At 41.6% G+C, this 15,655-nt stretch overlaps 1 protein-coding gene across 1 annotated transcript in view; it reads right to left on the bottom strand.

The window, feature by feature from the left end:
• The window catches only part of LOC121535952 (protein diaphanous homolog 2-like), a 726,045-nt gene that overhangs the window by 635,580 nt on the left and 74,810 nt on the right, over nucleotides 1-15,655 (bottom strand). Inside the window, exons 2-3 of the mRNA XM_041843185.2 lie at nucleotides 3,844-3,876; nucleotides 2,170-2,346 (exon numbers count right to left, since the gene is read on the bottom strand). Of these exons, the coding sequence (XP_041699119.1) occupies nucleotides 2,170-2,346; nucleotides 3,844-3,876 (210 nt within the window). The remainder of the gene's footprint in view (nucleotides 1-2,169; nucleotides 2,347-3,843; nucleotides 3,877-15,655) is intronic.

Here is a 15,655-nt window from a genome sequence, read left to right as displayed (position 1 = left end):
CCAGCATGGCTACCACAGAATTCTGCAACCAAGCTTTAACTTCCTGACTGATGTCTTGAGATGTTGCTTCAATATATCCACATAATTTTCCTTCCTCATGATGCCATCTATTTTGTGAAGTGCACCAAAAAGCACCCCCACAGCATCACGGTTGGGATGGTGTTCTTCGGCTTGCAAGCGTCCTCCCTCTTCCCCAAAACATAACTATGGTCATTATGGCCAAAAAGTTATATTTTCATTTCCTCAGACCAGAGGACATTTCTCCAAAAAGTACGATCTTTGTCACCATGTGCAGTTGCAAACCGTAGTCCGGCTTTTTTATGGCGGTTTTGGAGCAGTGGCTTCTTCCTTGCTGAGCGGCCTTTCAGGTTATGTCGATATAGGACTTGTTTTACTGTGGATATAGATACTTTTGTACCTGTTTCCTCCAGCATCTTCACAAGGTCCTGTGCTATTGTTCTGGGATTGATTTGCACTTTTCGCACCAAAGTACTTTCATCTCTAGGAGACAGAACGCGTCTCCTTCCTGAGCGGTATGACGGCTGCGTGGTCTCATGGTGTTTATACTTACGTACTATTGTTTGTACAGATGAACGTGGTACCTTCAGGCGTTTGGAAATTGCTCCCAAGGATGAACCAGACTTGTGGAGATCTACATTTTTTTTTCTGAAGTCTTGGCTGATTTCTTTTGATTTTCCCATGATGTCAAGCAAAGAGGCACTGAGTTTGAAGGTAGCCCTTGAAATACATCCACAGGTACACCTCCAATTTACTCAAATTATGTAAATTAGCCTATCAGAAGCTTCTAAAGCCATGACATAATTTTCTGGAATTTTCCAAGCTGTTTAAATGCACAGTCAACTTAGTGTATGTAAACTTCTGACCCACTGGAATTGTGATACAGTGAATTATAAGTGATATAACTGTCTGTAAACAATTGTTGGAAAAATTACTTGTGTCATGCACAAAGTAGATGTCCTAACCGATTTGCCGAAACAAGTTTTAATGACTCCAACCTAAGTGTATGTAAACTTCCGACTTCAACTGTATGTGGGAACTCTTTCAAGACTGTTGGAAAAGCATTCCAGGTGAAGCTGGTTGAGAGAATGCCAAGAGTGTGCAAAGCTGTCATCAAGGCAAACGGTGGCTATTTGAAGAATCTCAAATATAAAATATATTTCGATTTGTTTAACACTTTTTTGGTTACTACATGATTCCATATGTATTATTTCATAGTTTTGATGTCTTCACTATTATTCTACAATGTAGAAAATAGTAAAAATAAAGAAAAACGCTTGAATGAGTAGGTGTTCTAAAACTTTTGACTAGTTGTGTACACTGAATGTATAAAACATTATGAACACCTGCTCTTTCCATGACATAGACTGACCAGGTGAATCCAGGTGAAAGCCATGATCCCTTTTTGATGTCACTTGTTCAATCCACTTCAATCAGTGTAGATGAAGGGGAGGAGACAGATTAAAGAAGGATTTCTAAACCTCAAGGCAATTGAGACATGGATTGTGTATGTGTGCCATTCAGAGGGTGAATGGGCAAGACAAAATATTTAAGTGCCTTTGAACGGGGTATAGTAGTAGGTGCCAGGCGCACTGGTTTGTGTCAAGAACTGCAACACTGCTAAGTTTTTCATGCTCAACAGTTTCCGGTGCGTATCAAGAATGGTCCACCACCCTAAGGACATTCAGCCAACTTGACAACTGTGGGAAGCATTGGAGTCAACAAGGGCCAGCATCCCTGTGGAATGCTTTCGACACCTTGTAGAGTCCATATTCTGAGGCGCAACTCAATACTAGGAAGGTGTTCTAAATGTTTTGTAAACTCAGTGTATACTGCCAGGGACCTCACAATTCAATAGGTGCCAATACTTAGGTGCCGATATGATATGGATTGCAATTCTCACGATTCTATATGTATTGCGATTAGATACTGCAATTTTATTGCGATTTGATGTTCCAAACATATGGCTCACTATATGTCTGCTGCAGAGAGACAAGAGAGAGCATGAGAAAATGAGTTTTGATCAGTCAGGGAAATAAATGTGCTGAAAACATGTTGGCACAGGGACTCTACATACATTCTTATAGGGGAGCACTGTGGATAATGGTGGCTATATACACTTGGTTCAAAAGGAGTTACAGTATCACTTACCATCATCTTCTCAAAGAGGGCGTTGATCTCCTTCTCGGAGAGGTTCATGGAGCGGTCGTCGAAGAGAGGCTGGGGCATGGGCATCTCTACCTGAATGGACAGGGGATCTGTGGAGTGCTGGATCAGGGGCTTGTCCTTCTTATTCCCAGTCTTCCGGAAACTGGTGATCCGGTCACGCTGAAGGGGAAAGAGAGGGTGGCGTTACCAAAGTGTGTATGGTAAGTGTTATGACATACAGTATTTAACTAGGAATATTTCCTTAGGCTTTAGGCTTTCTGAATGCTTACATACTGTAGGGTTGTGTGATACTGTCATATGACTTTCTTGCCATGTCTTTCCAGCTCCTTCCCAACCTTTAAACAAGCATCAGCTGGGCTCAATTACAGGTTGGGATGGTACCACAGGCCAGCTAAAGTAAAGGGTGTTGCCTGTGACAAGGGACAGACTGATAATGTGTGTTCATTTTCAGTTTTGTCATTCATCTTTTCTGTTAGATTAAATGATATATGTGCTTGAACAATGGGTAACATTGCTTGCTCTATTTCAAACTGGCTTTGATTTATTCATCTGTACAGTTCATATGTATCTGAATGAAAACGTGGTACATAATAAAATGGTACACTGTAAAATACAGCGACATCATAGATTTTACTTACCTTCACACTTACCATTAACCCTGTAGATTAGGATTGTTCAAAATCACAGACTATTATGGGAGTCTGTATAACTTAAGTACATATGCTTTAGAAAGATACTCTCCTCACAGACAGTATTCAGCTAGTCTAGCTACACCGATTAAGAACGAATGTACTGTAAGTGTAATGTGACAGAACGAAGTCAATCGCATAAGTAGAAATACATTTACCTGAGCTGTGCTTGATTTAGTTTGCCTGGTGAAATGGAACAAATTGAATAGTCCCAAAAGTGCAAACTGCAAGCGCTAAATCAAGCGCACCTCATATGTATTCAGGTCCGATGACAGAAGACAGACCAAGATCAAACGAGATGCTGCCAGCAGCACACACCTTTGTTTCAATCAGAAGAATGTAAGTCCATGCACCAGTCGCTGTTAGTTAGTCGTCAGTGGTAATAGCTATATGGGTTTAGGGGTCATGCTTGTGTGGAATGAATGAATGAACATACATATGAAATAGAGTAAGACAAATAAATTAAGACAACATTTGATTAATGATAGCACACCTTAATCTATACTGAAATCATTGTGGAAGGACCAGTTAAAGTCAAACCAAGGATGTTCAATCCATTGAAACAGCACCAGTGTTTGACCCAAATAGAGTGCACTTGTTCTTTGTTAACAAACTATTAAGAGGAATAATGTGTAACAAATACAAATATACGCCTATAATAACCGATCCAGAATACTGTTGGGCTGATATTTGACTGATTAGGCTAGGCATTCATCAAAAAAATTGGAAGTTCATCTAAACTTTTTTCATATTAAATTACGTTATAATTTGGGCACATAAAATAACCATAAAATACAGAAATGACAATAATACAGGAACACTACTTGGTTAACAGAGGGCACTGTGTCACTCTAGTTCCATTGATCCATCCACAGATTTCAATTCAACTTCCTGTGCAGCCATGACACAAAGAGAAGATGATGATGCAAAACAAAATTAACAAAGAAATGAAAATAGGACGCCTTACCATGTCGTCAGCCAATGTTTTTATGTGTATGTTCTGTTGAAGGGAAGGCACATTGTGAAAAATAAGATCCAACTGAAAATGACAGCCCCATTGTGTGCATGTGAAGGAGAATATCCTAAATGTCACAATACATAGTAACAGATGGAGACACTTGCAAATGTGACAGAAATATCAAAAAGCCCCATATGAACCCATATGAATGAACCCATGAACAAACACACCTATGAATAACACCAAGCAGTAACCCCTGTTTGGCTCGTGCAAGTCCTACGTACAGTAGTCCCTACCAGTTGATGTCCCTCCCTACTAAGAACAGTGGAGAGAAAGGTAGAGAATAGTTACACTATGCCTCACACCCTCATAAGTGTCTCTGCCATAAACACGTGACGAACAAACACTTATTCTCTTTCACAATACTTCCCATTGTTATTTTAGTGGATGGAATTTCCATCTAAAAGGACCCATAAAAACCAACATGTGAAGTTCATAGGAGCATGTCATATTGGGTGTCAAATGAAAGCGAAGAGTATTTTTAAAAAGTGTATTAAGGTATATATACACACTACTGTTCAAAAGTTTGGGGTCACTTAGAAATGTCCTTGTTTTCGAAAGAAAAGCAATTTTTTTGTCCATTAAGATAACATCAAATTGATCGGAAATACAGTGTAGACATTGTTAATGTTGTAAATGGCTATTGTATCTGGAAACGGCTGATTTTTATGGAATATCTACATAGGCGTACAGAGGCCCATTATCAGCAACCATCAGTCCTGTGTTCCAATGGCACATTGTGTTTGCTAATCCAAGTTTATCTTTTTAAAAGGCTAATTGATCATTAGAAAACCCTTTTGCAATTATGTTAGCACAGCTGAAAACTGTTGTGCTGATTAAAGAAGCAATACAACTGGCCTTCTTTAGACTAGTTGAGTATCTGGAGCATCAGCAATTGTGGGTTCGATTACAGGCTCAAAATGGCCAGAAACAAATAACTTTCTTCTGAAACTCATCAGTCTATTCTTGTTCTGAGAAATGAAGGCTATTCCATGCGAGAAATTGCCAAGAAACTGAAGATCTCGTACAACACTGTGTACTACTCCCTTCACAGAACAGCGCAAACTGGCTCTAACCAGAATAGAAAGAGGAGTGGGAGGCCCCGGTGCACAACTGAGCAAGAGGACAAATACATTAGAGTGTCTAGTTTGAGAAACAGACACCTCACAGGTCCTCAACTGGCAGCTTCATTAAATAGTACCCGCAAAACACCAGTCTCAACGTCAACATTGAAGAGGCGACTCCGGGATGCTGACCTAGGCAGAGTTGCAAAGAAAAAGCCATATCTCAGACTGGCCAATAAAAAGAAAAGATTAAGATGGGCAAAAGAACACTGGACTTTTTCTTTGCAACTCTGCCTAGGTCAGCATCCCGGAGTCGCCTCTTCACTGTTGACTTTGAGACTGGTGTTTTGCAGTTACTATTTAATGAAGCGGCCAGTCTTAAAAAGGTGTTCGAAATGCATCAAAATACAATAATGTTGAAGTAAGGACCCCTGCCAACTAATATCAACACTTATATCTGGTTTGAGAAATTATTTGCCTTCTGTAAGTTTAAGAAACATCGCTTGTGCCTTGTAATTCCATTACCAAAAACACAGATCTTTAAGATATTTTCTAATTTCTCTCCCTCATGAGGGGGGAGGATAATGAAAGTTCACAGAAGTAACAAGTAAAGGTAGACCTACTAATTAGTTATAGTGTCTTTACTGATATCAAGTTTGTTTATTAATTATTAAGTGATTAAAACCCAAATCGGTAACGGAATTACCAAAAATTCAGTAACAGAATTACTCCAATTAAATTGGCTACAATGGGAAATCATAGTAGTCACAAACCACAGTTGGGTCATCTGCTGCTGTCCTCTCCACTGTCATACTCTTATGTTCAGCTCATAACTGTTTTCTTTCTCTTTCTGTCGTCTGGTGGTCAAAACAAGACTGTGAAAACAGTCTGTACATCCCCTCCCTCTCACTCTCCCTCTCTCACGCTCTGTCGTTCTCTCTCTCTCTTCTCTCTCTCTCTCCAGTTAATATCACCTCTCCTGGCTCTTGTTGACACCTACCATGACACCTACTACCTACCCTCTTTCCATTTACTGTAACAAGCATCCTCACCCACAGAGCACTGACCGACACAGGTCAGTCTGCCCTCAGTCCGCCCTGGCCGGACCAAATCTGAACAAATCATAGATGTCCATATTTCACAAGTTTGGACAGCACAGTACAGTAGAGTACAGTACAGTTTAGTAAAGTAAAGAAAAGTACAGTACAGTACACTAGAGTAGAGTACAGTATAATGTACTGTATTGTACTGTAGTGAACATATCTACTTTACTCTACTGTACTCTGCTCTGCTCAGCTGTGCTGTGCTGTAATGTCCAAACTTGTGAAACATAGACGTCTATGATTGGTTCAGCTTGGTCTGGACCAACCAAATGTGGTCTTGTTTGAGGGCGGAGCTCATTACAATAATAGCCAGTGTGTATAATAATACCCAAATACGCAAAATAAGGATATTCGATATTTTAACCTTAGTGTACCTATTCAGGATACAAACACCATAAATATAATTATATCCATATTCATAATGATGCATTTCTGTATAGTACAGATCATTGACCCATGATGTAATTCCGTTTCCGTAATTCCATTACCGGAATGTAAATCCACTTCACCTACTGTAGTTCAATAACTAAAATATATATTTTTTCAAACTCAAGGTGTCATGTCATAGCTGACACCCCATTCTTTCTGCAGACATCTTTGAATCTTAATTAGGAGCAGATATTTAACAATCTTTAAATATCTGCTCCGAATAATTTGGAATATATGGTCGCATTAAAAAAGGGAGATTTTCCAGTAATTCTGTTACCAAACTTTGCATCTGCACAGTTCTTCCAGTAAATGTGTTTTTATGAAATGTTCAGTGCAAATTGTTCAAAGTCGTCCTTGTGCATAGAGTTGTATGGTTTGAAATCAATGGTTTTTGTTTGGCATACATTTTAAAGCGAAAAATCTAAGTGTAATTCCGTTACCATGGAATTGCCCTGAATCACATGTAGGCTAAGTTCCTCCTTTCTAGTACACAAAACCCCTTAAACACATTCAAATCCACTTCAGACATTTAAACAACAATAACAAACTCCCAAAAGAGATGTTTGTTTCCTTTCCAGACACAAGGCATACATTGCCAATGGCCTGTGGCTCTGCTGAGGATGGCCATTTGTAAAGACGCCTCAGTCACACACTGACACAGGAAGCAGGAAAAAAACACAACACCATATGCTGTGGTGATATGATGTGAGGGCTGTGAAGTGCTAACGATCAGGGAATGTGAGGTGTTGTGGCCATAAAGCGGACCTCCTGCCGAGGGGGTTCTCTCCTCGGTTAATCTCAGGCTATTGCTCTCAGCGGCTTTACACTGCAACTCCTCGAGCCGTGTAGCTCAGTTGGTAGAGCATGGCATTTGCAACGCCAGGGTTGTGGGTTCGTTTCCCACGGGGGGGGCCAGTATAAAAATAAAATAAATGTATGCACTCACTAACTGTAAGTTGCTCTGGATAAGAGCGTCTGCTAAATGACTAAAATGTAAATGTTAGACCCATAGCTCCGTAAGGCTAAAGACTGCAGCTAGCAGACGCTCAAACTGCCATATCTATAACTGTGATCTCTGTGACTGTGTATCAACAGTTGGGAGGTGTTTTGTGTCAGGGATAGAGCCCCTAACTATGAATTTTCACATCTAGGTCTAGGGCCTATGGACTATGTGAAAGTGTTATTGAATTACTCCTTCGACGCAGTCTTGTCAAGATGACACCTGCATACTGTCACTGCTCCAAAAGGTTAAGTGAGGTAACAGAGAGCAATGTCTCGACTATATTGGTCAGGTGATGCCAATAGTGTCACGCCAGCAAGAAACGCTGACACTACACATCCAAGCATATCTGACCAAATTATGAAATATAAGCATTTTAATTTAGAATTCCATAAAGTGAGTGTGGAAGAGGTGAAAAAATTATTGTCTGTCAACAATGACAAGCCACCAGAGTCTGACAACTTGGATGGAAAATTACTGAGGATAAGAGCGGATGAAATTGCCACATCTTCAATTTAAGCCTACTAGAAAGTGTGTGCCCTCAGGCCTGGAGGGAAGCAAAAGTCATTCCGCTACCTAAGAATAGTAAAGCCGGCCTCCCGATTGGTGCAGCGGTCTAAGGCACTGCATCGCAGTGCTTGAGGTGTCACTACAGACCCGGGTTCGATCCCAGGCTGTGTCACAACCGGATGTGACCGGGAGTCCCATAGGGCAGCACACAATTGGCCCAGCTTCATCCGGGTTAGGGGAGGGTTTGGCTGGGGGGCTTTACTTGGCTCATCATGCTCTAGCGACTCTTTGTGGCGGGCCAGGCGCCCGCAGGCTGACTTCATTCGTCAGTTGAACAGTGTTTCCTCTGACACATTGGTGCAGCTGGCTTCTGGGCGGGTGTTAAGAAGTGCGGTTTGGCGGACCATGTTTCGGAGGAAGCATGACTAGGCCTTCGCCTCTCCCGAGCCCATTGGGGAGTTGCAGCGATGAGACAAGATAGCAATTGGATATCACGAAATTGGGGAAAAAAAGGGGGTAAAAAAACCCACAAATGACTGGATGAGAGAAATATATGATAAAAAGATTGTGGGGGCTGTTTTGTTAGACTTCAGTGTGGCTTTTGACATTATCGATCATAGTCTGCTGCTGGAAAAACTTTGTTTTGGCTTTACACCCCCTGTTATATTGTGGATAAAGAGTTACCTGTCTAACAGAACACAGAGGGTGTTAATTAATGGTAGCTTCTCCAACATAATCCAGGTAGAATCAGGAATTCCCCAGGGCAGCTGTCTAGGCCCCTTACATTTTTCAATCTTTACTAACGACATGCCACTGGCTTTGAGTAAAGCCAGTGTGTCTACAGTATTCATCCCCCTTGGCGTTTTTCCTATTTTGTGGCATTACAACCTGTAATTTAAATGGATTTTTATTTGGATTTCATGTAATGGACATACACAAAATAGTCCAAATTAGTAAAGTGAAAAAAATAATTATTAAAAATACATTACGGAAAAGTGGTGCGTGCATACACGTCAGCTACTACAGCGACTGAAATGGCTGCAACACTTAAGAAAGAGCTACAGTTAGTTTCAGAATGGGTGGCAAGGAATAAGTTAGTCCTAAATATTTCAAAAACTAAAAGCATTGTATTTGGGACAAATCATTCACTAAACCCTAACCCTCAACTAAATCTTGTAATGAATAATGTGGAAATTGAGCAAGTTGAGGTGACTAAACTGCTTGGAGTAACCCTGGATTGTAAACTGGTCAAAACATATTGATACAACAGTAGCTAAGATGGGGAGAAGTCTGTCCATAATAAAGCGCTACTCTGCCTTCTTAACAGCACTATCAACAAGGCAGGTCCTACAGGCCCTAGTTTTGTTGCACCTGGACTACTGCTCAATCGTGTGGTCAGGTGCCACAAAAAGGGATTTAGGAAAATTGCAATTGGCTCAGAACATGGCAGCACGACTGACCCTTGGATGTACACAGAGAGCTAACATTAATAATATGCATGTCAATCTCTCCTGGCTCAAAGTGGAGGGGAGATTGACTTCATCACTACTTGTATTTGTGAGAAGTATTGACATGTTGAATGCACCGAGCTGTCTGTTTGAACTACTGGCACACAGCTCCGAAACCCATGCATACCTCACAAGACATGCCACCAGAGGTTTCTTCACAGTCCCCATGTCCAGAACAGACTATGGGAGGCGCACAGTACTACATAGAGCCATGACTACATGGAACTCTATTCCATATCAAGTAACTCATGCAAGCAGTAACTTTCCATTTAAAAAACAGATAAAAATACACCTTATGGAACAGCGGGGACTGTGAAGCAACACAAACATAGGCACAGACACATGCATACACACACGATAACATACGCACTATACACACAGGTACACAAGGATTTTGTGTTGTAGACATGTGGTAGTAGAGTAGGGGCACGAGGGCACAAACTTAATGAGTGGTGAAATCTGTTGTGAATGTATTGTAATGTTTTTACAATTGTATAACTGCCTACATTTAGCTGGACCCCAGGAAGAGTAGCTGCAGCCTTGGCAGCAGCTAATGGGGATCCATAATAAAAATAATTCTATATACAATACAACAGGGCCAAAGCATTGTCAGAAGAACTGTTGTGCTGTTATCTACAATGGTTAGCTTTACTGCCAGATAATGACCATTAACATGTGACTGTGGATAATCACAAAGATACATTGATTAGGCTAAACATTATCTCTCAACTTATAGCAGCATTAGCTAATAAGGTTGTAGTCTAACCTAACTCCTAGTTTATGGCTCATTGACTACTTTCCGCTAGGGCTGGGAATTGCCAGGGACCTCACAATACGATATTATCTCGATACTTTGGTGCCGATTTGAGATGCGATTCGATACTGTGATTTTATTGCGATTCGATGTTCCAAACATATTGCTCACCATACAACGCATTCGGAAAGTATTCAGACCAATTGACCTTTTCCACATTTTGTTACGTTACAGCCTTATTCTAAAATTGATCAGACTTGATTTGGAAAGACACACATCTGTCTTTATAAGGTCCCACATTTGACAGCGCATGTCAGAGCAAAATTCATGCCATGAGGTTGAAGGAATTGTCCATAGACCTCTGAGACAGGATTGTGTCGAGGCACAGGTCTGGGGAAGGGTACCAAAATAATTCTGCAGCATTTAAGGTCTCCAAGAACACATTGGCCTCCATCATTCTTAAATGGAAGACGTTTGGAACCACCAAGACTCTTCCTAGAGCTGGCCGCCCAGCCAAACTGAGGAATCTGGGGAGAAGGGCCTTGGTCAAGGAGGTGACCAAGAACCCAATGGTCACTCTGAATGAGCGCCAGAGTTCCTCTGTGGTGATGGGAGAACCTTCCAGAAGGACAACCATCTCCGCAGCACTCCACCTGTCAGGTCTTTATGGTAGTGACCTGATGGAAGCCACTCCTCAGTAAAAGGCACATGACAGCCCTCTTGGAGTTTGCCAAAAGGCAACTAAAGGACTCTCAGACCATGAGAAACAAGATTCTCTGGTCTGATGAAACCAAGATTGAAATCTTTGGCCTGAATGCCAAGCGTCACATCTGGAGAAAACTTGGCACCATCTCTATGGTGAAGCATGGTAGTGGCAGCATCATGCTGTGGGGATGTTTTTTAGCGGCAGGGACTGGGAGACTAGTCAGGATCGAGGGAAAGATGAACGGAGTAAAGTACAGAGAGATCCTTGATAAAAACTTGCTCCAGAGCGCTCAGGACCTCAGACTGGGGCGAAGGTTCACCTTCCAACAGGACAAAGGCCCTAAGCACACAGGCAAGACAACGCAGGAGTGGCTTCGGGACAAGTCTCTGAATGTCCTTGAGTGGCCCAGCCAGAGGCCAGACTTGAACCCGATCAAACATCTCTGGAGAGACCTGAAAATAGCTGTGCAGCAACGCTCCCCATCCAACCTGACAGAGCTTGAGAGGATCTGCAGAGAAGAATGGGAGAAACTCTCCAAATACAGGTGTGCCAAGCTTGTAGTGTCATACCCAAGAAGACTCGAGGCTGTAATCGCTGCCAAAGGTGCTTCAACAAAGTACTGAGTAAAGGGTCTGAATACTTATGTAAATGTGATATTTCATGTTTTAAAAAAAAAATTTTTTTGCTTTGTCGTCATTATGGGATATTGTGTGTAGATTGGTGAGGAAAAGCCAAAACGTAACAAAATGTGGAAAAAGTCAAGGGGTCTGAATACTTTCCGAATGCACTGTATGTCTGCTGCAGAGGGACAAGAGAGAGCCATGAGAAAACAAGGTTTGATCAGTCATGGAAATAAAAGTGCTGAAAACTAATTGGAGTTCGGAAAAAATACTGGAGTTTTGGTGCAGGTACAGCCAACTATCGCAAAAATAATATCCAGAATTTCCCTATATGTAACTGTAGCGATTTCCCCCCCCCCCATCATTACTTTCTACCACTGTCTCTACAAGTGTGTAAAACATTGCACATTTTTCAAATGGGGTAATTAAACATATTTTAATCAATTTAACAACAAGGGAACCTCTGTTGAGCCAATCGTCTTGACTTTAGGGGAAACTATCAGTTTACTTCTGCACAGTCATTATCGCACGGCAACACATAGCAACAATGCAATTTGGTTTGCTTTAGGGGAAACCATCAGTTTACTTCTGCACAGTCATTATCACACGGCAACACTGCAACAATGCAATTTACCACATAACAATTAACCATGCACGTCCTCTGGGCTTCTCTGGCTTATTAAACCCCAACTCTTTCATTGTAATAAATGTTTATAGCCCAACATTAATTCTTCAAAATAACCCAAATCGAATTAGCTCTCGGCTCCTTAGCTTTCGAAATAGGATTTTGTTTCGATAAAGGTCAATAAAATTGAAAAACCCACTGCAATTTGGGCTGGATTTATGGGTCTATTTGAGCATGGGGAATATCGCGAGTATGCCTCATCTGGCAAGGGTTTTTAAATGCAAAGACTACAATAACCACTCAAGAGTTTGCTTTATTCTGGGCTTAAAGGATACAGGGCCAATTTTAATTCCAGATACCGGCCTGCATTGGCAAATCTAAATGTTTTAGAAATGTTGTATTCATAAAGCGTCTCAGAGTAGGAGTGCTGATCTAGGATCAGTTTTGACTTTAAGATCATAATGAAAACAATTACATGGACAGCAGGGGGGGGGGGGGGATCTGATCCTAGGTCAGCACTCCAACTCTAAAACGCTTGATATACAATTGGCTTGCTCAAAGTAATACCACTAGGTGGTGCATTACATATTTCCACAACTGCATGACATACTATCAATTCACGTCTTTCCATGCCAAACATTGCTCAAGTAGGCCTAGTTTTTTCTACATATGTTATTTTTTACACCATTACGCCATCTGCACATGAAGCCCTTCCTGCTCACTCAATGGAAAATAAATCCCCATTAAAAACGGATGGCATTTTCAGAGTTCATCTAAAAAGCAGCATGGATACATGCTTACAAGGAAATCAGGGTTTTGCTTTAATTACTTGTAATTCATAACAAACAAAGGATGACTGGGAGTGCCTGGCATTGTTGGCACTAACGACTGTACCGCCATGTGCCGCTCCTAACAATTCTTGGCAACCTTGTGTCACTGCTCCCGCTCTCCCAGTCTGCTTCATAGCGCTAGTATTCCAACTTTTCACTTCCACTTCCACTCTGCAATCACAGTTTGTCTGCATTCCTCACCATTGGATTTCCATTTGGGGCGAAGAAAGTGACGAATCCTTCTACCCAGGGACATGTTCACAGTAATTGACTTGAGTGTGAATCCGAAAACCTGCTAGAATGTATGTAACACTTTCTCCTTAGTTAAACCAAACAGCTTGAACATAGTGGTTCACAGTTTACACCTAATTTCTTTTTGGCCTCTCTGGTTAATATGGACTCATCAACACAGCTTGTTCAGTAGTAAACAAAACCAGGATGTACTGTATGTTGCTAAGGGACCCTTTCTGTTGATAAACAGGAGTACTGACCGAGAGTTCGCTTAACAGCGTGTGTGCGTACGTGTGTGTGCACGCGCGCACTAGCGTGAAACACATACAGCCTCATTATATGGAAAGGCAGCAGACACCCCAGCACATCTGACAAAATGATTGCCTTGCACTACAAAGCTGAAGATACAGGCAAGGTCAAAGGTATATATACAGTAATATTGTGGACACATTGACAGAAAGACTTGCATGCAGCCCTCCCACACAACATGTCACATGAACGAGTCAATGCATAACTTCATTTACATCAGTGTGTTTGAGAAATGGTACTGGAAAAACTATGCAGGCAGTTTATGGTGTGGTGCTATTGCTACATGTTGTTGCTCCTCTTCAATTGAATTTGATAGGATCTAAATTAATCAAGTCTGACATGGCTCATTACAGTGACTTAAAGGTACTGTGACCCTAGTAGTAAACATAGCCAGGATCATGCAGAGATTCATCTGAGCGCTCCACTAACATTTGCCCTGTTGATAAAATCCATTAGATAATGTTTAGACTGAGGGGCTCCCCCTTTCACTGGTCTCTGTGATAGATGGGGAGAGAGCAGGGGAGAACGACTGCCGCCTCTCTCTCATTGAAGCGCTATTGGGCTCCCGAGTGGCGCAGTGGTCTAAGGCACTGCATCTCAGTGCTTGAGGTGTCACTACAGACCCCCTGGTTCGATTCCAGGCTGTATCACAACCGGCCGTGATTGGGAGTCCCATAGGGCGGCGCACAATTGGCCCAGCGTCCGGGTTTGGCCGGTGTAGGTCGTCATTGTAAATAAGAATTTGTTCTTAACTGACTTGCCTAGTTGAATAAATAAAATAAAATAAAAAAGCCACGGAGTGCAAGGCCGACCGCGGTACTGCAGGTATTGTTTGCAGAAAACAGGATCCCCATTATAATGAATGGGAAAATGTCAATCTTCGTGGTCAATCTTTGTGTAATTAAAAAATGTTTTAGAAGACAATCATAGTACCAATAATTGCTTATAAAACACCAGATGTATGTCCTTGAACCGATTATTTTAAGATCGCACACAAAATAAGTTACAGTATGAGGATCATTTAGCTTCTAATGGCAACCTGCAATACCTCGGTCGGCCTTCAACTTGAGTTAAGGCGTCCGCATGCTTCCCATCTGAAACAGTTCGGAACAGTTTGTGCATCACAGGAGGTTGGTGGCACGTTAAATGGGGAGGACGGGCTCGTGGTAATGGCTGGAGCAGAATTAGTGGAACGGTATCAAAAACATTGTTTCTATTTTGAGGAAGTGTATACCGGCTATGGCGTTTCAAGATGGACAAACAGTACTATTACCACTTTTTCTCTTTTTTCAAACAAAGGTCTTTTAAGGGAGTATGCGAGCACACTCATCATTCGGTTTGCCTAGCCGAACTCAAGCATGTGGAAGGAGGGAAAAGGGAAGTCAGATCTGTGGAAGACATTTGACTTCATTGTGGAAACCACTGGAGATCAAGAAAAAGGAGGGTTTTGGAGCAAGCGTTGCGTGAGTATTATGTGTGCCAAACAGTTGCTGTTAGATTACAATTTTATATTTTTTTCTGACCATTTGGAACAATGTAAACACTAAATAAATAAGTGCATTCGGAAAGTTACAGCCTTATTCTGAAATTGGTTAAATTGTATTTTTCCCTCATCAATCTACACACAATACCCCATTATGACAATGCAAAAACATTTTTTTGTTGTTGAAACTTTTGCAAATTCATTAAAAAACAAAAACTGAAATATCACATTTACATAAGTATTCAGACCCTTTACTCAGTACTTTGTTGAAGCACCTTTGGCAGCGATTACAGCCTTGAGTATTCTTGGGTATGACGCTACAAGCTTGGAACACCTATATTTTGGGAGTTTCTCCCATTCTTCTCTGCAGATCCTCTCAAGCTCTGTCAGGTTGGATGGGGAGCATCGCTGCATAGCTATTTGCAGGTCTCTCCAGAGATGTTAGATCGGGTTCAAGTCCGGGCTCTGGCTGGGCCACTCAAGGACATTCAGAGACTTGTCCCAAAGCCATTCCTGAGTTGTCTTGGCTGTGTGCTTAGGGTCGTTGTCCTGTTGGAAGGTGACCCTTCGTCCCAGTCTGAGGTCCTGA

The sequence above is a fragment of the Coregonus clupeaformis genome, chromosome 2, assembly GCF_020615455.1.
Source record: "Coregonus clupeaformis isolate EN_2021a chromosome 2, ASM2061545v1, whole genome shotgun sequence".
NCBI classification, from domain to species: Eukaryota; Metazoa; Chordata; class Actinopteri; order Salmoniformes; family Salmonidae; genus Coregonus; species Coregonus clupeaformis.
The sequence above is the reverse complement of the archived record's forward strand: the minus strand, read 5'-3'. Positions and strand labels throughout refer to the sequence as shown.